General features: G+C 34.3%; 3 protein-coding genes and 1 pseudogene across 5 annotated transcripts; 3 read left to right on the top strand and 1 right to left on the bottom strand.

Annotated features, from left to right (window-relative positions):
• Positions 1-109: 109 nt before the first annotated feature.
• LOC120089105 (thioredoxin domain-containing protein 9 homolog pseudogene) lies at positions 110-2,350 on the top strand (annotated as a pseudogene).
• A 2,706-nt stretch (positions 2,351-5,056) lies between these two features.
• LOC120087745 (SNARE-like superfamily protein) lies at positions 5,057-9,791 on the top strand. Its single transcript, XM_090305686.1, has 5 exons — positions 5,057-5,393; positions 5,553-5,638; positions 5,774-5,838; positions 6,360-6,442; positions 9,464-9,791. The coding sequence occupies exons 1-5, from the start codon at positions 5,313-5,315 to the stop codon at positions 9,554-9,556; spliced, it is 408 nt and encodes a 135-aa protein (XP_090161812.1). The 5' UTR covers positions 5,057-5,312; the 3' UTR covers positions 9,557-9,791.
• Positions 9,792-9,818: 27 nt separating this feature from the next.
• Positions 9,819-13,681, top strand: LOC120087743 (Eukaryotic aspartyl protease family protein). Of its 3 annotated transcripts, none has more exons than XM_039044632.2 (8): positions 9,819-10,585; positions 11,172-11,258; positions 11,570-11,793; positions 12,269-12,496; positions 12,587-12,725; positions 12,840-13,040; positions 13,146-13,218; positions 13,370-13,681. In XM_039044632.2, the coding sequence occupies exons 1-8, from the start codon at positions 10,484-10,486 to the stop codon at positions 13,477-13,479; spliced, it is 1,164 nt and encodes a 387-aa protein (XP_038900560.1). In that variant the 5' UTR covers positions 9,819-10,483; the 3' UTR covers positions 13,480-13,681. The 3 variants fall into 3 exon arrangements, with proteins under 3 accessions (XP_038900560.1, XP_038900559.1, XP_038900558.1); XM_039044631.2 differs by having other exon boundaries at positions 9,963-10,585; positions 11,141-11,258; XM_039044630.2 differs by having other exon boundaries at positions 10,255-10,585; positions 11,141-11,258; positions 12,840-13,218.
• Positions 13,654-15,573, bottom strand: LOC120087744 (NAC domain-containing protein 2-like). The gene is made up of 3 exons (XM_039044633.2): positions 15,069-15,573; positions 14,711-14,988; positions 13,654-14,607 (listed from the first exon to the last, which is right to left on the bottom strand). Exons 1-3 carry the CDS (start codon positions 15,229-15,231, stop codon positions 14,152-14,154), a joined length of 897 nt encoding a protein of 298 aa, XP_038900561.1. The 5' UTR covers positions 15,232-15,573; the 3' UTR covers positions 13,654-14,151.
• Between the last annotated feature and the right edge of the window lie 10,162 nt (positions 15,574-25,735).

Raw genomic sequence — 25,735 nt, 5'->3', positions numbered from 1 at the left:
TGAGGTTTTTTTTTTCTGCTGGCTTTCTACTATTGCGGAAATAAATATTTGACAGAGAAGTTGGGGAATTTTAATGGTGAACAATGTATTTTCACACAAATTACAGGTTATGGACAAGCACTTGAGCATTTTGGCAAAGCAACATATTGAGACATGTTTTGTAAAAATTAATGCTGAGAAAAGTCCATTTCTGGCTGAGAAGTTGAAGATCGTTGTTCTTTCAACCCTTGCTCTGATCAAGAATGCAAAAGTAGATGACTATGTGGTATGTCCTTTATGATAATACACTATTGATTACTGAATTATGGTTGTTTTTATTAACATTGCCTTTCTCTCATGTGAATCCATCAGGTAGGATTTGATGAGCTTGGTGGAACTGACGAATTCAACACAGAGGAATTGGAAGATGGATTGGCAAAATGTCAAGTCATCTTCCATCAAGATGAATCATCCATAAATGCTTCAAAATCTAGTGCACAAACCAGGAGAAGTGTACGACAAAATACGAGATCAGACTCATCAAATTCAGAATAAGTTAACATTTTAGGTGTTGGAGAGCTTACTGGTATGTTGTTCTGTATTAAAATTTGAGAGTATTATCAATATCTGCAAGTTTGATTATGTCTTTACAATCATTCCATGAATGGCATAAATGTGGCATTTTTGCTTGTATCAGTGCACTGAAGCACATTTTTACTTCATGATATCTCTAAAGTTCTTGCAGTTGCTGTTTATTAGGAAGATAAAGTTATGGGCTAGAGAAACATGAAATCATCTTATGTACCGAATCATGTGGGGGAGTCTGTTTTGACTGAGCAGCTACATGTTTTGTGTTTAACCTGTAGTTTGTTATTTCCACCATCTTAAACCCCCCCTCCCCTTCCCCAAGTGGTTGTTGTATATTTTCATGTTTCAAATGAGTTTAAAGTGAAAAAAGAACTAGAGTTTCTCTTTGGCTATTTGATCCAGTTTATTTTACATTTAGCTTAGATGTTCTAAATTTTTGTTCTTTGTTTCCTTTAGGGAGAAGTTTATTATCTTTCACTCCTTTATTGGCCCGTGTTTCAGTTTGCATAAGATATGACAAAAGCTGACTACAGGTGGACTTCTGAAACATAAGCTGATTACTTTGGAAGTTTAAGGGTTAAATTACAAATATCTCCAAGTTTGTGTCAAATAGTGCCTTAATCTCTAAAAAGTGTCTACTAGGTCTCTAACTTTCATTCTTGATTCTTGTATTTAATAAGTATCTAAACTTTAAAAGACTAAAAGTAATTAATTCCTAAACATTTGATTTTATGTCTAATAAGTTCTCATGCATTCAATTATGATCTGCTTGTCATTGACCTATACAATATTTATTTACATTCGCAAACCTATTGGATACAAGATTGGAAGTTTAATATTCTATTTGACATGCCAAACTCATAAGTGAAATGTTAAGCTGTATTTGGTACACACTCCCTCCTTTGAAGCTGAAGGTTTAATCTCCCATTTCGGCTGTTGTTTTATTAAAATACTACCTCATTAGACAAAATTCAATTTTATGGCTAATAGGTTCATCAATTTTAATAAAATGTTGAATGTCAGACATCTTATACGTGAATAGCCATTGCATCTGTGCTGATGTTTTTTAATCAACTGATGTCATAAGATGTATCATTAGGAGGAATTGTCTCATTGCTTCTCGTTATCTGGACCTAAAAAACCAACCATACACAGTGTAAAGTCTATGGGTCCTCATATTAAAAAAGTATTGTAATAAAATAGTAAGAAGACTAACGTGGTTATCAAATAGAGTCTTAACGTTTAAACATTTCTGGGATTTTGAAGGACTCGTTTTTCTTCCTCATGTATTTTCGCCTGTTCCTTGGTGCAATCAAAGACTAGACAGAAAAAATGAAGTCTTAGTTTAGACCATATTAATTAAATTCTTTAAGTAGTTCATTTATGAAAAGCATCAAAAGCTACATGTGTATTTTTGGAGTTTTACGTAACAGAATCCAAAGTGGAAATGTTTCTTCTAATGTGTGAAGATATGATATATAAAGTTTTAGGATCAAATTATTGATATCAATGTCATGATTCGATTCCAAAGTATAGTGCTTTACTGTTTGCCATGTGCTCAATTCAATTATGTTCTACTAAAGCTGCACTCTAGCCGGTTGTTCCAATTATGTTCATTTGTATTCTCTCAATCTCTTCCCCTACCATATACTTTTAATGGTGTTGTTTGTGTATTTTTTAGGTGTTTGGAAGGGGTGGGGAGGAGATGGATTTCTTGCAACAGCAAGGAATTCACGTAAAAATTGTTCCTGGTAAGTGCATTTTTGAATGCTTGCAGTTTTAAGCACAATTTCTAAGTGTTTTCAAGTGACTCTAATGATATGGAAATTCCTCTTTGAGAATTTATAGTGTGCTTATTTCTCTTTGGACCATATTGGATTAGAATGTATCACCCGTTTATGACTCATGGGTACTATTTATTTGTAGTTTAGATTTGATTCAAGGTGCTTGATTTTGTGGATTGCATTATGGTAATTTGTGGGTTATTCATGCACTATGGTAGTTTTTGTTACAACTTTTGAGATTTGAAGTACATTGTGAGCTAAATTTGCTTATTGATGTATATGTTCTTGAATATTCATTTTTTGGAAATTCTGATAGTTCTGTTGAGAATAAGTGGTTGTGAAATATTTTTGGGAGTGTGTTTCTTTGAACAGGTTCAAGGTAAATTTTTGGTTTTGTTGTGGTAGCATCGTTATGCTGTCGAAAATTTTGAAAAAGAAGATTCTTGAAAAAGGAGTAAAGATTTTGAAAAAGAAGATTCTCTCATTTATTCAACTATTGAGTTTTCTTGTTTTGCAGGTGCAACAAAGAAGTAAAGATTTGGTATCGCGACCTCTTTATGCTTTTTTTTGTCTGAACATATTTTCACTTTCAATCCTTTGTCTTAAACCTTTTTTGTTTGTAATCCTTTGAACAACAGTGGTCAGACAAAGATGCCTATAACTAGATACTGCTGAAGCTGGAGGGGTCTGTTCAAGAAGAATTATGAAGGGATCCATACTTACCAAGTGGAGAGGGACAATAAACTCATAGTGTTTGTAAAATCATACTATTTGTATTACTTGTAATTTGTGTTTTCAAGGCCTGAATTATTGTACAGCCTTTTAAATTATAATTTTATAGCAGAATTTGTGGATTAAATGTGATAGATTTACAATCCATACATGAATAATATGTCATGGCCACAACATTCGATGATGATATGTCATATTATACTTTTTGACCAAAAAAATGGATTCGACAACGAAATTAAAAAAAAAAAAAAACGGACAGATTCGGGTTTCAATGTCGGTTAAGAATTAAAAAAAAAACACAGGCTTTAATGTCGGTTGGAAATTTCACTGAAGGTCTTTAATGTCAGTTGCAACTGACATTGAAGGCTATGTTATTAAAACCGACATTAAAGGCAACCAACATTAAAGGGCTTTAATAATACTATCTTTAATGTCGGTTTTAAACCGACATTAAAGCCCAAATTTCTTCTAGTGATCTACCCAGTCTTACCCCTGAAATGGGAGACTTATTGAGTCGGCGTTGTTGAGTCAATCCTTACCTATGTAAATCTAAGGATAATCTCGAATAAACAGGAGTTTGTAGTTAGCTCAGGATTAAGGTCAAGTTACTTCATATATCGCTTTGAAATAGTCAGTCTTAAATAGTAAACAACGTTACAAAGTAAGAGTGATTTATTTCTCGGTCTGGTCTTATACAAACTCTTTGCATAGGACACCCCCACTCACATGTCTACACATGAAAGATTCAAGATCACATCATTTATACTAAATAAAAAAGTGGGCCGCTTCCAATAGTGTTCCCAAAATAAGGTACTCAGCCTTATTCATACACTATAGACCGTTTTGACTATCTAATCGAACTTGATCTACTCTTATGTTTCCACATAAAGTCCAAGTACTCATGTAATAGCATGGTTATTAGTTTATTGGATTTAGTTTTTACAAGTGTAATTTACATATTCAATAACAGTTTTATTGAATAAATCTCAATAACTTCTTTATTGCAAATAGAATATATTTAATTTTACGAACTATGAGTTTTAGGACATACAACCCAATAGACAAAACCTACTAATTAAATCTTAGTAACACAAAATACCTTATAACAACTAAGATCATTGAAATCGAAATAACTTGTTTCTTCGTAATACTAAACCATATAAATACCTCGTAATAACTAAAATATTCATTTACAGTCATACACATACTAAATACAACTAAAGTATTCGTCTCTCTGAGCCACTAAAGTATTTACCAAGTACTAAAATCTAAAATTTAAACTCTTGATTAGATTGAGCTATGCAAATACCTTATACCAAAGGTTCAAAGTTGCATTTTAGAACGAATATGCAAAAGAAGATTTTCCAAGATGAAATGGATCACTTACTTGCATGAATATAATCGAAAGTTATAATTAAGACTGATTTCAAACTTTAATTTTGTGGAATATAGAATTCTCCCTAGAATTTCAATCGAGATGATGAATTATTAAATTCCAAAATACTATCAAAATCTTCGAGTCATTTGAGAAATAATTTGGGAGAAATTTTTGGGAAAAAATGGATACTTTTAGTTCCTCTTATAGTTTTGCAATGAAATGGTGCTAAAATAAAAATGTAGATTTAGACTTAAAATTTGGAAAGAAAATCTAAAAGATTAAAAAAAAAAATAGATAATTACGATTTAAGAATATAAAAGATAAAAGACTAATAAATTTAGATATAATTTCAAAAATAAAATAAAATAAAATAAAAAATAAATAAATATATATATTTTTGAAAGGATAGCAATTCAAATCTTTATATAACAGGAAAATTTGGAAAGATTTTTCATAATAGGAAAGACTTCATAAAAAATTTTAGGATTTGGATACATGAGGGATTTAGGAAGATTGGTGTTTAGATGCACTATTTTTCAATAATTTTTTCTTTTGGCTATTTTTCAATATGAGGTTTCCAATTTGGCTATTTTTCAATATTAGGTTTCCAGTTTGGCCATTCTCTACAATTTCTCCTTTTTCAATTGGGTAGTACGATTTCTTTTAAACACCCAATTGGGCAATGCCCCCTAATTCCGAACCCATAGCCGAACACACACCCAAATGTTAGAAGGATAGCCAAGCCCAGCCCATCTCGGGTTCCTCACGCATCCCAGCCCATCCCTCCCGCCCGCTCCCCTTAACTCTCTGTCATCTCACTCCACCGGAAACCTCCCCAATTGCTGCTCAGAATGGCGACCACAGCTTGTTTCATCATTGTCAGTAGGAACAATATCCCTATTTATGAAGCTGAAGTCGGATCTGCTGTTAAAGTAATTTCTTCTTCTTTAATTTCCTTTTTTTTTTTTTTCATGTTTAGGCCGAATATTTCCTTCACAAGATCGCCAATAAAAGGTGATCTCGTTTTGATTCTTTAATTACTTTAGTTTTGACTGTCATTAGTCGCTCATCTTTTTGGCTTGACATGAAAGAGAGAGGATTCCGCTCAGCTGCATCAGTTTATATTACATGCGTCCCTTGACATCGTTCAAGACCTGGCATGGACTACTAGTGCTATGTGAGTTCGTATTCCTTTTAGTTCTTTAATTAGATCATCGAGGCACCTCCTTTCTCTTCTTTTTTTTTTTTTTTTTTTTTTGGTTTTTCCTTTGAATTTCGCCTTAGATCCCTTTTCTTGTTGGGTTTTATGCAGGTTCTTGAAAGCAGTCGATAGGTTCAATGATTTGGTCGTGTCTGTATATGTAACCGCCGGTCATATCCTTTAATGTCGAGGGGTTTGTCAAGCACACTGTGCTGGAAAATGAGTCAAATTTCATTAATTCACTCACTCGTAAAACTCAACTCTAAATTAATAAAAGTCTTTATCTTTGAATCTTTTGCATCTATACCACCCCACCCCCTGATTACATTTCTAAAGTATATTGACTGATAGAGGGTATGTTAGGAATATATTTTTAAGTGTTTAATTTAAAAAAATAAGTCATTTTGGAAGAAATTGGAGTGTATGACAACCACTTAAAATAGCTTTTGAGGTGTATTTCAATCGGGTTTTATCAAAAGTGTTTAAATAAAAATGAGTTTTTTGAAAAACACTTTTTTCTCAAGTCAATCCAAACGGACCTAGAATCTGCAATAAAATCTTGTCATTGTACGGGACACGTGTTTTACTATGATTCTGGCATTCTATATACATTTGAGAGATTAATTTCGGTTCATAGTTCCTTTTGTTCCCTTTTTTTTACCAATATTCTGATTTTCCTTTGACTATTCACTACATACGCGATTGATGTTACTTCACGACTCTCGCAATGATGATGGAATCAAAAGCTTTTTTCAAGAGGTTCATGAGCTTTACATAAAGGTAAGTTGGAAATGTTTCTTTTGTATTATTTCTGTTATTGCCAAATTTTGAAGGTGCGGTGTGGTGCTTGTTTTCCTTTTCTTTCCAGTTTAACAACATGTGGGGTTGGGGAGTGTGGTGCTTGATTTACTATGTTATATTATTTAGGTCGATCGAAGCATCTTAGTTGATTAGGTTACTTTTCCAAAGCTGGGAGACATACTTTGATTCGGTCAGTTTTATGGCATTCCCATTTACTTTTTTCCTTTGTTTGAACCCTAGTAAGGTTGGCAATTGGCAAGGACGTTGAAAAACTTATGTGTAACTTCCTTTTGGAAGACGTGGAAGAAGGTAGTGGATTGCACCGGGTTAGATGGGAGATCGGTGAAAATCGGGACAACTAAAAATCGGTAACTTAAGGACTCATAACAAAACCCTATTAGCTAAATGGCTTTGACATTTTGCTCTTGATTCTAGTGCCCTTTGGCACAAGGATATTGCTAGCAAGTATGGTCCTTGTCCCTTTGAGTGGTTGTCGGGTGGGGTTAAAGGCACCAACTAGAACTCATGAAAGGTTATTTCTAACGAGCTCCCCTCTTTCTCCCATTTTGTCCCTTGTGTGGTAGGGGAGTGGTGGGAAAAGTCTTTCTGAGATGATTTGTGGTTGGGGATTGACCTCTTTGCTTCCATTTCCCCATCTTTATCATTTATCCTTCTTTAAAAATCATTTTGTGTTGAATGTTTTTATTTGGTCGGGGAGCTCAGTTTCCATTTTCCTTCGGGTTTAATCACTCTTTGACTGATAGGGAGGTGACAAATGTCATGTCTTTGTTGTCGTTGTTGGGGGAGTTTAACTTTAGGCATGGGAGAAAGGATCTGTGTCTGGAATCTCGATCCTCTGGAGGAATTCTCCTGTAATTCCTTTTTTCCATTGTCTGTTGGATCCTTCTCCTTCCCATGGGTATGTTTTTTCAACCCTTTAGAGGATTAAGATTCCTTAGAAGGAGAGATTCTTTACTTGGCAGCTTCTACATGGATGTGTGAACACCTTGGATAGGCTCTCGAGGAGGAAGAGGATGCCGTCATTAGGGAACCCTTTTTTGTATTATGTCGGAAGGCGGAGTAAGACGTGGATCACATCCTTTGGAGATGTGAGATTGCGCATTCTGTCTAGAATTTGTTCTTCTAGAAATTTGGTTGTGGTTGCCTGTCTAAGGGACATTAGTGTTATGATTGGAGAGTTCTTCCTCATCCTCCTTTTTGTGAGAAAAGTTGTATGCCCTTGTATTTTTAAAATTTTTTCTCAATGGAGGTGCTTGCATCATCTTAAAAAAGGAAAAAAAAAAAAGGTTTACTCAATGGAGATGTATATTTTTACCCACTAACACTTTGACCTTTGAAATGGTACAGTTAATTAAATAAATTGTCTCACACCAATATCATAGATAAAATCATAAAAGACATTAGTTACCATCTCAAAGATCGATGGTTTGATCTCTCACCCCCAATTGCTGAACAAAATAATAATAATAATAATAAAAAACTGCATCCCTTAAGTCTTGATTGTAAATATTCATCAAAATGCGTAACTGGTTGTTTTGTTATGAGATCAGGTTGTTATCGTGAGTTTGTATGAAGCATGAGCTGGGGTGGTGGGGATGGTTTATCTTTTTGAGATCCCTTGTTATTTTGTCATGTCAGTATGCTCAGATTTTAAGGCTCCTCTAGATCCCTCCTACGTGTTATTATTGTTTCTGTAGCACTGGATTGTGACCTATTTCTTCTAGGAAAATTATTTGGTTTTTGGAAATAAAATTGATAGAATGACTTGAAATAATGTGGTAGAGTTACAAAATATTTTTAACAGTTATCTAGTGGGTTTTTATTTTTTAATAAGATTTAATCATTGTAATTTAGTTGCTGAATGAACTATTTGTAGAAAACTATGTTTGGGACATACCAAGATTTAATTCCCTCTGAACTGTCCTTAAGCGTTATGCTTTGACTTGATTGCACCAGATAGACAAAATGACCTAGAATAAGTGATAAATATTTCATGTTAACTTGTCTGTCATCTTCTCCTGATTTTAATGATTATTTTATTTCTCTATTGTAGACTTCTTTCTTCATTAGCCAATAAGAGTTTCTGTTTGAATAGAAGAAAAGTGCTGTCAAGTGGAGAGTGTAATTGTTGTTCTGCTTATTTGTAACTGCTATCATAATAGTAGGTTCCTGAGGGCCTCCCATCCCCAGCACTACTTACGTTCTATTGGCAAAATTTCCCAATCAATGAAGGCTATGCCTATGCCTTTAGTTGGCTATTCTGCAATTGAAACTAAACCGTCCTGATGATTCTAGATTGATTTTCCCCATATGAAAACTTCCATGACTACTCTCCTTCGTTGATTATTGTACTCTTTTGGCTTTTACTACACCATCTCAGTTAGTATTCCTATCAAGTTATGTAAGTTCCATCAAGCTAGGATTTCAAGACCTTAAATTTCAATTTTCATGTTTACCATGACCGTAGGTAAATAAAAGATTTGGTACTTTGGTTTGATCACCTTCAATCTACTCTCAAATTTTTGAAACTACATGGAAGATGCAACATTGTTTTTGCAAAGATTTTTACAGCAGTAATATATAATTTTGAGGACTAATTGTACATTTTCATGATATTGTCCATCTCATTGATAGGCAACGACAAAGGGCCTAAGCTCTTGATTCCTGCCAATTTCCGCTGTATATACCTTTTCATAGCAAAGTATTTCCTTGGATGTGATTTTTCAGCTTTGAACCAAACTTACTTGATTCTCATCTATCGGCAGAATCCTAAGTTAATTAATTCAAGACAGAAACGCTGGGTAACCATTTGTTAGTTGGTGGGCTTTGGTCTTTTGTGTTCCCCCATGTTTTCAACGAATGGCTGTGGCATGAACCTTGTTGTCTTCCACATATTTTTTTTTCTGCCATAGGTTTCCATTTGGTGACAATTATCAGCTTGATAATGCACATACTGAAATTGGCTTTGTGAATTTGCAGACTATACTCAATCCCCTCTACTTGCCCGGATCACGCATCACTTCTTCGCATTTCGATACAAAAGTCCGTGCACTCGCAAGGAAGTATCTCTAGTGATCACCTTCATCGCAGACCAAATGTGCTTTGTCACAATAGGCTTCAAAGTTTATAGCTGCTTCAAATTTTCTTTAATTGCATAACATTTTAATCTTTGCTATTTGTAATCTTTACATCAATCAATTTGGTAGTTAAATATCTCTCAATGTGTATTATTGACTTTGGTATGGCTTGGTTACGAGTTGGAACTGCACTTACACACAGTAATACATTCTCCGCACCCTTTTACTAATCTTTTATCATTATTTGTTTCCATTTTCTAGAAGGCATTTGATATTAAAGTTATGCAAAATATGCATTTTTGAAAAGCTCAAGAGACAGCCCATTCCTTTTTAACTTTTTTTGGCTGATGGTTCTTTCAATTACCTTTACTTGTAATGAATGATTAGTGTCTGTATGGCGCAAAGGAATCTAAAAGATCTCTTCAGCAAATTGCCATCTTTCATCCAAGGCGTCATCCAAGGCGTGAGGAAAAGAATAAGAATACCTCTTCTGAAGTCTCCACCTCTGTGGAGGAAAAGAATAACAAATACACCAGAACATTGGAGGGAAAGGGAATAACTTATGAGAAAACCAAAATTGTGGTAAAAGGTTCTGTAGTAGACCCTTGGAAAAGAAAGGTGATTGGGTGATGTGAATCCCAGGTCCCCAAACAAAACTAAGGCCTCTTAAACTCCAAATCTCCACCTTGAATAACAAATTAATCACAGCCATTTTGCCCGTACACTTGGATTTTGTATTTTATTGGTCCCATTCCCAAAATACCCAGAAGACGGAGCAAGGGTTGAAAGACAACAAAACTGATTTTATAAGCCTCAGTTGTCAAATCATGGAGAAACGGGTATTGATGATACTGGTTCTGATGGTGGCCTCCATGAGTTGTTTGGCTCCGTGTTCAGCTTCTTCGTTCTTTAAGGATAAGCCATGGGAGAGAAGGAGGCCAATTCTGTCGGTTCCGATAGCATCTTCTTCGTTTGCTTCATCCTCCATTGTGATGCCTCTTCAAGGGAACGTCTATCCAAATGGGTAAGCCATACCTATGCTCAAAGATACGACGATGGTTCAGCTTTTGTTTTCCCTTTAAGATTTTACTCTACTGTTATATAGAGTACGAAGTGATGAAGAGGAAGTTCAATGTGAATGTGATGAGTGATCACTCCTAATATACTTTTCATATTGATGTATTGTAATAATCTCATTAGGCCTTTCCCATTCTTAACCTTATTGTATCTTTTCTCTCGTGTTAAATTGGGGAAAAGATGATTACGAGACTCTGTTCTCAGCTCATGTTTGCTTTTCTCCCGTCTTATGTTATTCCTGTGCAATAGCTTTGGAGGAGTGTATTTATGAGTGCTTTTCAGATAGGTTTGTAACCTTGTAGCAAAAGAACACATCCCCAATTTAAGTACTTTTAAAATCTTCAAACCTATTTTATGAATGTTTTTAATTAGTTACAAACAGTTAGAAAATAAAAAATATATTTCTTTGTTCTTGTTTGAGGGTAACTTCTTTACCGTCAGATCCCAAGTACTGATTTTCATCAATATGTTTTGAGGTCATATAATCCTTGTCTCTTTTCAGGTTCTATAACGTTACTCTTTATGTAGGCCAGCCTCCAAAGCCTTACTTCCTAGATCCAGACACCGGTAGTGATCTCACTTGGCTTCAATGTGACGCTCCATGTCAACAATGCACTGAGGTAAATTCTTATCTTATGCCAATTTGGAGGATTCTTGTAAATATGATGACTCAAATGATAGAAGATAGTTACTAAAACACAGCTACTAAAACACAGCTTTGGCTTCAGTTAAGTTAATTTTGATCATAAGTAATCCAAAATTTCATTTTTGAATGGTTTATTTTGTTCCAAGTTCCCCCTATATTTCTTCTTGATGTGCTTAGTGCTTTTTTCGCTGTCTTTCACTACCTTTAAAAATCATTACATTTCTTTTGGAGTTGAGAGTTAAGGTTGATTGCTTCAAACTGATGATGACCTTGTTTCCTTTCCAGACACTTCATCCGCTCTATCAACCAAGCAATGATCTTGTGCCGTGTAAGGACCCTTTGTGTATGTCCTTGCACTCATCGATGGACCACAGATGTGAGAACCCAGATCAATGTGACTACGAGGTTGAGTATGCAGATGGCGGTTCGTCTCTTGGAGTCCTTGTCAGGGATGTATTTCCTCTCAATTTAACCAATGGAGATCCAATTAGACCCCGTCTGGCCCTCGGGTAAACTGCTCGGCTATCTTCATTAATTCATCTTAATTCAGTGTACTGTCGGCTCTTTAAATCAGTCTTTCTACTTCCAGTTACAATTGCACATGAAAGTTTTGAGAAAGAAACATCATATCATGCTGTAATATCTCTTATGTTTTGCACTTTCCGGATATTGCAAGGTAATGAATAGATGAATGGAAAGGTAGAGTTATGTTGAATAACAAACGTGTGCATTCATGCTGACGGGTTACTTCAAGAAGACACTTGAATTAAGATGGCAACAGGCACTTGATTTTGTTACGGACATTATGATTCGGATTTGTATTTTTCATTGTCATCAATAAAGATCATCTTGTACGAAAAATTCATGAACTCCTAGTCCTTACGAACCGTAGTTGTCAGCTTGTGTGGTTAAATAGCATGCATGTAAAGTCGGTATAGCTATTTGTATCTGTAGTACTGAGTTTAGTTCCATTTGATCACTCAGATGTGGTTATGATCAAGATCCTGGATCGTCATCTTATCACCCTATGGATGGAGTACTTGGCCTTGGAAGGGGAGCAGTAAGCATGGTCTCACAACTGCATAATCAAGGCATTGTCCGTAATGTCGTTGGTCACTGTTTCAGCAGCAAAGGAGGAGGATATCTTTTCTTTGGGGATGGCATTTACGATCCCTATCGCATAGTTTGGACGCCCATGTCACGGGATTACCCGTAAGCAACCTGCCTTGATCATGTATATATCTTATCATGATTCATGTTAGCTTCTGTTTTTATAAAACCTGCCTCATGTGATTGTATCAGGAAGCACTACTCCCCTGGGTTTGGAGAACTAATCTTCAATGGAAGAAGTACTGGACTCAGAAACCTGTTTGTAGTTTTTGACAGTGGGAGCTCTTACACATACTTCAATGCTCAAGCTTATCAAGTTCTAACATCTTTGGTAAATCATCTGTAAAAAGAACTATTGACTGTGTCTGGGGAAATTTGATGTTCCCGGCTCTTGAAAACTGATGGTTAACACATTCTTCAATTCATGTTGGCACTGTTCTTGTAGTTGAATAGAGAACTAGCTGGAAAACCACTAAGAGAAGCCATGGATGACGATACGCTTCCGCTCTGCTGGAGAGGGCGGAAGCCATTCAAAAGTTTACGTGATGTGAGAAAATATTTCAAGCCATTGGCCTTGAGCTTTTCCAGCGGTGGAAGAAGCAAAGCAGTGTTTGAAATACCAATGGAAGGTTATCTGATAATATCGGTAAAAGCTCCATGCCTTCAATTCCATCTGCTATTCACTGAACATTTTTTTCTTTGGATTTTGAACTTGAATGATTTCACTTATAAGTTAATTTCGGAATGGCAGTCCATGGGAAATGCTTGCTTAGGAATTCTGAACGGCACCGACGTCGGGCTTGAAAACTCGAATATAATTGGTGGTACGTTATTTGATTGCATGCGTTGCATATTATTATTTTCTCGCAATTGCAAATATCAATGCCTTCGAAACCATGCAAAATTATTCTTTTATTAGAGGAAAAAAAAAAAAAAAAAAAAAGAGCTCCATCTTCTGTATGCTTTTGTTGACAGATATATCAATGCAAGATAAAATGGTAGTATACAACAACGAGAAGCAAGCAATTGGATGGGCTACTGCTAACTGTGATCGGGTTCCCAAGTCTCGAGTTGGTAGCATGTAAATCAGAAAGTAGTTTAGTTTGAGAGGAAGTCCTTGCATATGGCAATAGAGTAGAAGAAACTTGTAACAACGCCATTGAACATGTAACTAACATATGCATAAAGCAAGCAACCGAACAACTGTTGTATTGTAACATGATGAAATACAGTTTGATGTACCAAATGAAGAAATAGAATTAGAACTGACAATTTTTTTTTAATTAACTCTGCTTTTGAAATTACAAAGATGAGATGAGTTAGATTCACATCCATGACTGGGGCAGCGTTATTTGGTTTGGTTGATCGCAGGCAGCCTTGGGAATATACAATGCTTAAATGACAGTGGGTGGGTCGTGGTGTAGACATGGGTTGGCAATTGTAATGTTGTGTTGCTAACTACACACTACCATCGCTCCTCTTGGTTTTGGGTTGAGGAGGATGAATTGAAGATCATCAACTTTGGAAGGAGCAGAGCTCAATTCTCTTCTAATCAACTACATTCTTCATTACAACAAAGGAAGAGGAGAAACCCTCACAAACAAATACTTTCTGAGCATATTGGTTTCGGCTTATCAAAGAATTTGCTAACCGTTGCGTAAAAATATGAATATTATGTTTATATATGGGTAGAGTGAGGAAGCCTGGTAACGGGGTTGAATGCATCCCCTAAATCCATGCGGCGGCGGTGATGGTGGCTAAATCTGCCTCTGTAGATACGAAAACATGTCCTGCAATGGCGAAAGATGGTCCATCTGGAATTGAACCTGGCTTCCAAATGGATCCTCTGGCATGGAGAAAGAATCCATGTAATTGAACTCAAAGAAGTCGAAATCAGCCGCCGCTGTTCTTTCTCCTCCTCCTCCTCCCCATTTGGGTTGACTTTGGACCTCCTTATCCCAGGTGAGCTCCGGCGACGTCACTGGATCCGAGCCACTGGAGGAGTCGGTGTGCATTCTGGGAACGGAGTCGGATGTTTCCATTTGCAAGTGGTTGTGGATTGGGAGTTGTACCATGTTGTTATTGGTGGTGGTGATATCGGGTTTCTCATCCTCGAAATCAGGGAATTCGGCTGCCTTGTCGTCGGTGGATTGGTAATGTTTCTCTATGCATCCCTTTTTGTTGTAGATGCGACATAGCACCCAGTCGTCCAACTGCAAAATGATTAAGCAACGTAACCCAATCAGCATAATCCAATTGAAATTGATTGATAAATGGATCCGAATGAATTGAAGATAGGTAGTTGTTGTTACTTACTCTCAAGTTGTTGGTTTTGTTGGCAGCGGATCTGTCGACGTTGGCAAGGCGATACTCATGCATAATCCAATTGGTCTTGACGCCCCTTGGGGCCTTTCCGGCGTAGAAGACAAGTGCCTTCTTGATACCAAGAGTTTTGGGGCGGCCGATGGGCTTATCGGCGCCGGTGGCCTTCCAGTAGCCGGTTCCTGCGGCCCGGTTGGGGCGGGAGCCGTTGGGGTACTTACGGTCCCTGGGGGAGAAGAAATACCACTCCTTTTCACCACAGACGGCCAATTCTGGAAAAAGGAAAAAGAAGGGGAAATGAGAAATGAAAACAATAATGGAGAGAAAAGAGAAGAGAAAGTAAAATAGATACCAGGGAGGTGCCAGGGGTCGTATTTGTAAAGATCAATCTCCTTGATAATGGGGACGGCGATGGGCTGAGAAGCGCACTTTCTGCAAAGGTAATGAAGGACTAGCTCTTCATCAGTGGGGTGAAATCTGAAGCCTGGAGGTAACTCGAGCCCAGCTACGGTCATTTGCTAGCGATTAGGCTGCCTGCTGCTTTCACACTTGGCCTGAAGCCTCTCTCTCTCTCTCACAGTTGATTTGCGGTGGTGGTGAATCTCTGATCTTATCTGATCTCCGATCAGCGGCGGCTGGGAATTGGGAATTTTGTGAGCCGAAGAATCGAGAGAGAGAGATATATATATACATAGAAGGAGGGAAACACGTGGGGGGTTATGGGGGGGAGGCAGTATCCATTCCACGCTTCTCCATCTTCTAGAACTTAGACCATCTCATATCATAATTATAATTAAAAATATTCATTATTAATCGAACGCCCTGGGATGGGACCCCCCATACTAGAAAGAAAAATTAATACTAATAATACTGATAATAATTAAAATATGGATTAAAGAAAAATACTTGGTGCTAACTTTGCTACATTTATTCAGATGCAGTCCACTAATTTGTGATAATTTTTTGTTAAAAAAAGGTGATGAAGAAAAAGTTGGTATGGAAATTTGGTTGGATCTGGGTCACGTTGACCATAGATGATACGTAATCTGAATTCTAATAGATTATATTTGTTGTTATCTATTTGTGTTTCATAGTTGTAATGAATGGTAGAGTTAGAGATGTCCTCGGGATGGGACGGAGTCGGGGATGCCATTCTCCATCCCGTCCCCGATCCCTATTTCATTCTCCATTCTCATGAAATTTGTCACGGGGATCGGGGCGAGGATTTTCCACGGAGAATTCACGGGGATAGGTTCCCCGTGAGAAATTTTTCCCCATTACTTTTTTTTTTGTAAAAAATTAATTAATTTAAATCACTACTGTGAGCAAAATTTAATTAAATAATTAATTTTATCATTAAATTGTTTATTATAGTTAGATTTGAATGACAATTTGAATTTAAGGATAAATTACTCAAATTTTGACCTAAAAAAGTTAATTAATTTTTTTGAGTAGAAAGAAATAAATATAAATCAAATTATTCATATAAATAATCTAAATTTAAAATATTCATTATCTTTTCCAATAAATAATCAAATTTGAAATTTAAATGTAATATTTATATAATAATAATGATAACATGATATTATATAACTATACTAAATAAATATATAAAAACTAATCGGGCCGGGGGCGGGGATGGGAAATGTATTCTCCGTCCCTGTCCTTGTTCCCGTTTAGCTCATTGGGAATATTTTTCCCCACTCCCTACCCCATTCCCTACCTAATCGGGAAATCCTCGTGGGACCCGTCTTCGTGGAAAATTAGATATCTCTATAGAGTCTGTTTCTAAATCTATAATTAGAACACAATTTGATTGAACAAAAAGTGTTTAATCTGACTGACTACTTTTAACGTTACTAATACAAATATTGTTGTTGTAATACTATAAAATTATAAATATGCCATATTTATCTTTTATCATTAACGTTAAGTTCAAATATAATTGATAAATTAACAAAATCTTATTACGATTATACATCAATTTTGATTAGGAATTGGTAAACTTATGTGGCTCAATGATTATGAGAAGAAAGGGTGAGGGTGTCACTGCTTGCGTCAAAAAGAGAGGTGGGGTGCTTGAATGTCGGCTAAGGAAAAGGGGGGGTTCTGGGTGGGTGGTCATAAAGGGGGGTTGACGGTCGACAAGATGGTCAGCTGGTGGGTCCCGCCCAACGATCCTATCCAAAAATCCACCGTTCTCATCTCTTCTGTTTCCGGGCTTGCTTGGAATAACTTGCATTTTTTTGGTCTCTGACTCTGACCGACCCTCATCCTGACCCTGACCCTGACCCTGACCCTGACCTTCTAATTTCTGCACGTGCCACCCCTAACACATAATTTACGCACACCTCTCATCACTTTATTTAAAATTTCCCTTTCAAATTATTTAATATATACTTTTATCACTTTCTATTAACCTAAATAATAATCATGTTGTCATAATTAACACTGCCATAATTTCTTTCTAATATTAACTCTTTTCCTCTCGTCTTAACATTACTTAATATATTATTTTTTGGTTACTTCTATAAAATAATATAATAAATTACGATATTTTCATCATAGATTCACTATCTATCTACATAAGACATTTTTTATTATATTGTTTATTTCTTAAAAAGATCATGAAACGTAAAAAAAACAACAAAATGTTATTAGGTGAATATAATATAAATCGTAAATATTTGCTTACTAATTTAAATATTATTTTGAATTTTCTCCTTTTTTTTTTTTTTTTGAAATATCCATTGATTTCTACTATATTTAATTGATATTTTCTTGAAATTGAGATTTTGATATTTTCATCGACATCGACATCGATATTTTAAACCTTAGGTAGAACATCGGTAAAAGAATAATATTATTCAAACTCTCACTTAGGGGTTTTTAGTGGCACTAAGTTGAGTTATAAAATAAAAGTTGGTTTGTGAAGTTAGAAAAAGTCTATGTTTGCAATGTAGAGTTGTATAGCCATAATTAGAAAATATGTATTTGGGAGTAAAGTTGAGTTATAAAATCAAAGGTATCTTGTACATTTTATTTATAAGAAGTTTGGTTTTCTACTGTTTATTTTTGTTTGCTTAACTTTTTATTTAACTATTCATATTTTTAACACTTAATTGAGATGTCAACTTAAAAACTTCATTTATATTTTTACAATAATTTTAAGCATGTAACAATTTAATTGAAGCAGATAAAATACTATTATTTCATATGAACAACAAAATTACAATATAATTTTACATTAGTAGAACGTAGGAGTGAAATATGTAAAAAAAAAAAATATTAAAAAAATATTAAAAATAAAAATAAAGAGGTCATCAAGTGTTTTAAGACTTTTTATGGCATCTTTATGTCAACTATTATAGGCTAGGTTTTAATATGCATGTAAGTTGGTTGGTTTACGATATTTTGATGTGTACAAAATTTTTTACCAACTTTACATCCAAAATTGGGAACTTATGTTTCAAGAAAATGCATCTATTTATCTTATGATAAAATACAACTCAATTTTTTTAAAGTACAAATGTATGTGTTGCCCTTCTGTCTAATGAATGAATTTATAGCCTTATGCGGTGCCTTAATCTCTAAATGGAATGAATAATGAACCTTATGCATAATGTTTTATCTATTCAGACTCAAGTGTAAGCCTAAACAGAATCTTGTGAGTCTAGGGTCAAACAAAGGGACTATTGACTAAGATGCGTTGAAATTGATACTTGATCTTATCGTGATGAGTTTTTTTTTTTAATGTGTTGATAATGTTTCGTATAACTAACTAAATTACTAATTACACGTGTGTTGGAAGTGGATGGTGGTGGTTGTGTGAGTGATAGTGGATGATGATGCACCGAATGGTATGAGGCATGGAAATGAAGTGACAAACATGGTGGTGATTACGAATACAATGAAGCATAAGGAAAGTGAAGGAAATATCAGTTGATAACACAAAGTTTGAGAAAGGTTTACTAACATTTTCCTAAGTAATGCATAGATCATGCGTTCATGTCACTAACTCATAAAAATAGAGAACTCATCTCTCGATGCTTTTAAGCCACAATATCCTATCTCTAGGACACATGCAATGATTTAATATATTGATAAAATGTTAACTTTATCTCTAAAACTACTTCTTTCCTTGTTTAATGAGATCACACTCACTTACTCTCTTAAGTAATTGAGTATGCCTACGTAAATCAATCTCTCAATTGGCTTCAAGCAATGTAATATATTTATATCAAACAAGATGAACTTTGGCTTATGCAATACTTAGAAAAAATGTTAGTTAGCTTCCTCAACCCATGAAAGATTTAGTTGCTCATGATCAAAGGTAGAGAAGACATGAATGGATGAAATGTTAAAGACATCATATTCATATTAACAGTATGAGTTTTTCAATCTCAATTGCCTAATACAAACGTAAATGTAAAGAAAAATATGGTAAAGAACAAAGAATGAAAGTGTCAAGCCGTTGATCGCAATCTCTCCTTTCTTTAACTTGTTTGGTGACTGTTTCAATGGTGGTTATAATGGTGGTAGTAGAGTTCTCTCTCTCATTTTTTCAAGGAAGAAGACTAAATTTTCACTCTGAATTCTTCAAAGAAAAGTTTGAAAGCTCAGTGGCAATGGTGGATTGAGATAGAATTTGAGCAGAGCTTTGATCAACCTTTCGATGAGAAGACTATTACTTATCTTTTCTGGCGGATTGGGATAGTCATTTTCTAAAGGGCTATTTATAGGTGTCAAAAGGGCAGTTTTCTTGTCTCTTTCTAATTATTTGTTAACATCTTTGCATTTAATTCCATGCCCTGCTATGCTAATTACTCGCGTCATAGATTCATTGGTTCTGCCGCAAATGTCTTAAATCAACTACCAACTTGTGTTTTGATTTGACATCCACCGCCCACACATTCTGTAATTTTTTTTCACGTTGTTTGCTTAACGCGTAGTCCTCTGCGTGCAAGATTGGGTATTGATCTGATCACTTTCTATGTGTTCATGGGTGTAGCTTTTGTTTTCTTGATCGATTTCTTTAACTTTATTTCATTCAAATCCTGCGTTCAAAGATGTTAGATTTTATAATATCCAAGATTTATGAGTTTTGTAACGAATGAACGCAAGGTAATTATCTATATGAATTTCATATTAAGTTAATGTCTTTTTCCTCAAATTGTTCCTAATTATTCTAAATAAAAGATACATACAATTTCTCAATGTGTATTATATAGATTTTTCTTATGAAATATGGAATGCCACTTGATTTTTCTTTTACGTAAAAGAGACTTGAATTATGGCCAATTTAGTTTGCTTAAAAAATGTTTTCATTAAAACACTTTTTTACTATAGTACACGACTATTTTGAAGTAATAATTCCATTTTTGTATTTAAAAATACTTTCATTGGTTGAGGGACTCTCTCTCTTGGTCATTAGAGTTAGTCATTGAAATTGGTGGTGGGAGTTGATCATCGACAATGATCGTTGAAGTTTTCTACCGGAGGTGATCACTGAAATTGATTGATGGATGTGGCCTTTATCGAAGGTATGTCATCGCTAAAGCATGTCATTAGATATGATTGTTGTTAGAGTAAGGCAATGGAAGTCGCCAACAATGGTTGTTGATGGAGTTGGTCACTAGAGAGCTTGGAGTTGGAGGTGGTCACCATAATTAATCCCGATATTATATTTGTTGGAGGTAATTTCTATTAGAGGTGGTCATCAAAGCATATCATTATTTGAGGATGATTGTTACCAGAGTAAGGTGGCTATAGTCACCAACAGCTCCCAACAAGTGGGAGTCATTGGAAACATTGGACGGAGGGTGGGAGAGAAATGAAGGAAGATGAATTTACTTGATAAATGTACAAACTTCAATATTAAACAAAACCGGTGAAATTGAACTATTTAAGCTTAGATTGTGAAATTGGTGGGTTAACAACACATAAGGTTTTAATATAGGCCCTATATTTCATTTATGTCCAACTTTTCCATTATACACAATAATGTCTACGTGGACTTTTTAATTACACAAATATTAGGGCTCAATTACCTTTTTTCCTCAATTTGCAATTCGTTACACGTATTTCTAGAAGAAAACTCAAAGGACCCTTTATTCACATTGAATCTTTAAGAAAAACTATCATTTTTCAAATATTTCAGTTAAACTAAAAATCAAACCCACGATCTTCTCCATCTTTCTTCTTGGACGTGCGGGATAATGAAAAAAATTAGAGGCAATTATTCATTTCTTTTGGTGAAATTTTTGATATGTTTCCTATTTTCTTGCGATTCCGATCAAATATTTCAACCATTGTTCATTTATCCTGTGTTTTGTATATAACACATGGTATTTCTTTTGGCAATCTCCGCGACTTTCTCTAACCTAGAGACCTTTGAAGAAAACTTGAACGTCAATGATGGTTCCCCACAGGCGCAACGACATTATAGATGAAGACGATTATGAGGAAGACAATGCCTTCTTTGAAGAGGACGGTGTCATAGCTACCACCACCCAACTTAGCAATGTTGTAAAACTATGATTGATGAGTTGTAAAACTTAAAAATATAAACCAATGGATTTTGTCATGTGTACTTTAATATAAAACTATGGTTGTTTGAAAGTATGAACATTATGATATACATGAGGTTTATGATATATAATCTAAAAAATATGGGTTGTGTACGTACGATTTCTGATTACACAGATTGTAAATGTGATATATACTCCGATCTATGTGCTTTATAATTCGTATTGAGTCAATATATAATTTATGTACTGTGGTATAATTAATATATACTCTTACTTTATATACTGCATTGTCAAATGTGATTTATCATTTATGTACTATGGTATAATGGATAAGTACTATTTTATACTCACATATTGCAATGTTATATGAAAATGGTATAACTGATATGTACTGATTTATACTTTCGAGTGGAACTACTATATTGCCAAAAAACATCTTTTATGTTTTACAGAATCTTAGTTTACATATATAGGAATGTATGGCAAAAATTCCTACGGAGTCGGGTTTCTGCGGATATCCACACCGATCAGGTTGGGAATCCACAGTTTGACCAGGGATGAGGGTCAAACCAGGGATACAAAAGGGATCTTCAATCGGGGACGAGACGATGACAGGGAGGGTATCCCTACCCTATCCCCGACATCGATCCCGCCTTGAATATTTTTTTTTTTAAATTTTTAATAGAATTGTTTTCAAATATAGAAAAATGAACTAAAATATTTTCAACTAATAGCAAAATATCACAGTCTATCACGCGTTCTATCACAGATAGATTGTGATATTTTACTATTAATTGTAAATATTTTTAGCAGTTTTTTCATTTAAAATAATTTCCCTATTTCCCTATATATAATAGTAGCTTAGCTATTGTTTAGATATATTCTTTAATTTTTTTTTAATTTAATTTCATAATATATATTTGTTTAATTTAATTTCATAATATAATTAACTTTAAATTTTTATTAAATTTACAATAAAAAATCTAAGAAATTTCTTAGTTATTAATTTAATAAATAAAACAATCATAATACTAATTTATTATTTAAAATATTTACAAAATATAAATACTAAATTTTTTTATTTTAAATAAAATAACATTTAAAAATGAAAATATATATGAAAAATTTTCCACATGGGGACCTGATCCCTGAATGGGGATTCCCTGACTCCTCAAAATAGGAAATGGGGTGGGGACGGGGAAATCCCCTCTCCCCAGGCCCGACCCCGTTGCCAACCAGGATAAATTTTTTTATACATCTAACACACGAAAAAATCTTTTATACATTTAACACAATGTTCAAAGATTTATTTAAAAGCAACCATAAACTTTCGTATGAAACAACCATCATTGCAAAAAAATACTACTTTTCTGACATTTGAATTCGCCGAAAAATGGTAAAAAAATGCGTCGCGAGAACAACTCCCGACGAAGTAAACATCTTCGGGAGATTGGTCAGAGAATACTCGTCGAGAGAACATCTCTCAACAACTAAAACAAACTGTCGAGAATTTTGGTAAACTCTCAACGACGTATCAACAACCGTCAGGAGTTTACCAGATCTCCTGATGATATTCACAACCGTCGGGAGTTGGTTTCAAAGACTCAATTGTGGACCGGTCGGGAGATTTCACTATTCTATTTTATTTTGATTTTATTTATTTTGTATTTTTCTTAATTTAGATCTAAATAACTTAAAATTCAAAACATTATTAATCAAATCAGACGTTTTCATATAAAGAACGAAACAAACAAACAAAGTCGATGTACATAGTATTCTTTGTTACAGAAAAGAGGGAAAAGTTTGTAAGATGATCTACAAAACAAATATTCTTTGAGAAACACATAGAAGAAAATGTGATGACATCTCCAACAACTCCAAACGCCATCTCCAAAACAACAGTTTACTTATAATCACATTAATTAGAGCACATTATTATAACATTCAAACTTCATACACTTCAATCAAACACAACATTCAAATTTTATAAACTTCAACCGAATACACAATACTCCATTTAGAGCTCCAAAACAAGTTTAACTATACTCGACCCACCTCACACAAACATTCAAACTTCATAAATTTCAACCAAACACATAAAATCCCATTTATAAAAATGCAACACATGAAGTAAAACTAAGTTCAACCCACCCCACACAACGTTCAAAATTCATTGACTTCAACCAAATACACAAAAGCTCCATTTATATCTCATAAACACGTAAAACTAAGCTCAAACCACCCCTTTCAACATTCAAACTTCATAAACTTCAACCAAACACACAAAAACTCCATTTAGAGCTCCAATGTGCAAAACTGAACGGTCATATGAACATTGTAAAACGGACAAAAACGACCAGTCGTTAAATGGTAAAAAATGAACGGTCATGGGAAAAAGAATGGTCAACAAAAATATAAAATAAAATGATTTTATTTAAAAAATAATTAAATAAATAAGTAATAAACAATTAGTTCCTTTTTGCGTAAGTGCAATTACCTAAATCTGAACTCGTTCGTCCGACCGGCCGGACCAAGGTGGCGCACGTACGTGTGGTGAAATGGTTATACTTCCACTACCAACACACTTTGGATTTTCATTTAGAATGCCTTGGTATTTATACTCTAGGTAATTCTAAATCTATCCATGTGGGACAACTTCTCACCCCCTTTAACTTACCACAAATGACTTACTGAAAAGTTAACAAGTAAACAATATAAAAAATTATTTTGAAAAAACCGTTCTGGGGAAATAAAGGAGATCAAACCTAAACATTAATATCTAACGATTTGAATTGATGCATAGTGAAGTAGGACAACAACCTTGCTAGAGAGTGTGAGTATTAGGTATCTAATGCCCTAGTTTATTTGATTTATTCTCTCATTACTCAGCATTGTATATATATAAATCCACTGGAGTTTTAGTCCAAGTGGGAATTTGTTGGGTTGTATGTCTAGTTTGTAAATTTAAGATAATCTATTTTGAATAAAGATGTTATTGAGGATTATTCAATAAATATGTTATTGGATATGTGAATTGCACTTATAAAGACTAAATCCAATAAACTAAGATCCATGATTATTATATGAATACTTGGACTTTATGTGGAAACATAAAGATGAATCAAGTTCGAGTAAATAGCCAAAACAGTCTATAATATATGAATAAGATTGAGTCCCTTATTCTGGTAACACTATCAGATGTGACCTACTTCGTATCTAGTATTAACAATGTGATCCTGAATCACTTATATAGAGACATGTGAGTGGGTTGTCTTATACAAACCAGGACTAAGAAATAAATCATCCTTACTCAAAATGTGTACTATTTATCATCGAATATTTGTGAGGGAAGAGAAGGATTTATAATATTAACTAATTTAGAATTTATAATAAATGCACTTTTTTTGAAAAAACAAATCTTCAAACATTATCACTTTAATATATTTAGTCATAATCTCTCTCCAACATTAAGTAAATTAAAAAAATATGGAAACTTTTTTTTTTCCTAATAAATAGCCATAAATGCATTGGTGACTAATCTGAAAAGGTTATTTTGATCCTAATATTCAATGTAAATATACAATAATTCTCAAAATAACTGATATGTACCAATTCAAATGGATGGGCCAAACATCAATTAGAGGGAGTAAATTAATTCATTTTAGCATTTATTATTTTAATTGATACACTTGTAGAGATATAAATTGACTTTTTTTTTTTAAAAAAAAGATTAAAGTAATAGATAAACAAACATATGTGACCCACTCATTGGTTTTGTCTGAAACAAAAAACACAAGTGGAATTATATTATGATTTGTGATATATAAGTATATAAGGAGTCAGCATTGGCATTAGCATATAATTAAATATTATAGTAATCCACAGGTCAGCTACCAACTCTCACATTGAGATTATGTCATTGATGACTTGGGGGATTGTCACAACTCACAGTACAGTTTGAAGCCATAAAATTAAAAAAATATATAAAATGAAAGTGAAAGTGGAAATGAAAGTGCTTGCATTCCAAGTAAAGGATTCCATTATTACAATCAGCATGCAAACAAAACACAATACAACATCAGGAGGATGCTTCCAACACATTTTCATTTTACCTTTCCTTTTTTTTCTTTTTCCCTTTTGTTACCATCTGTTGTGGGGCCCATACCTTTTGTTCAATCTTCAACCTTCAATTCCTTTGAAAATGACCCAAACATAGGACAGCTTTCTCATTACATTTGATCATTCTCTTCTCTCTCTTTCTTTTTAACACCTACTTGAATCCTCCAAAGCTAGATTTTTTGTTTGAGATTCTAATTCAGATTTTAACACCTAATTCACATTCCAACTCAATCTTTAAATGCTAGAGTAGATCCTAAACAAATTTTACTATCTTATGAATTTATCTTGAATCGTAAACAACTCCGTTCTTCACTTTGAACCGATCAAAATAACCAAAATTTCTTACTTTTTTTTTGGAAAAATAGATTAA

This window comes from Benincasa hispida, chromosome 10, assembly GCF_027475165.1.
Source record: "Benincasa hispida cultivar pf3 chromosome 10, pf3_genome.v1.1, whole genome shotgun sequence".
NCBI classification, from domain to species: Eukaryota; Viridiplantae; Streptophyta; class Magnoliopsida; order Cucurbitales; family Cucurbitaceae; genus Benincasa; species Benincasa hispida.
Note: the sequence above shows the minus strand (reverse complement) of the source record. Positions and strands in the feature narration are given on the sequence as shown.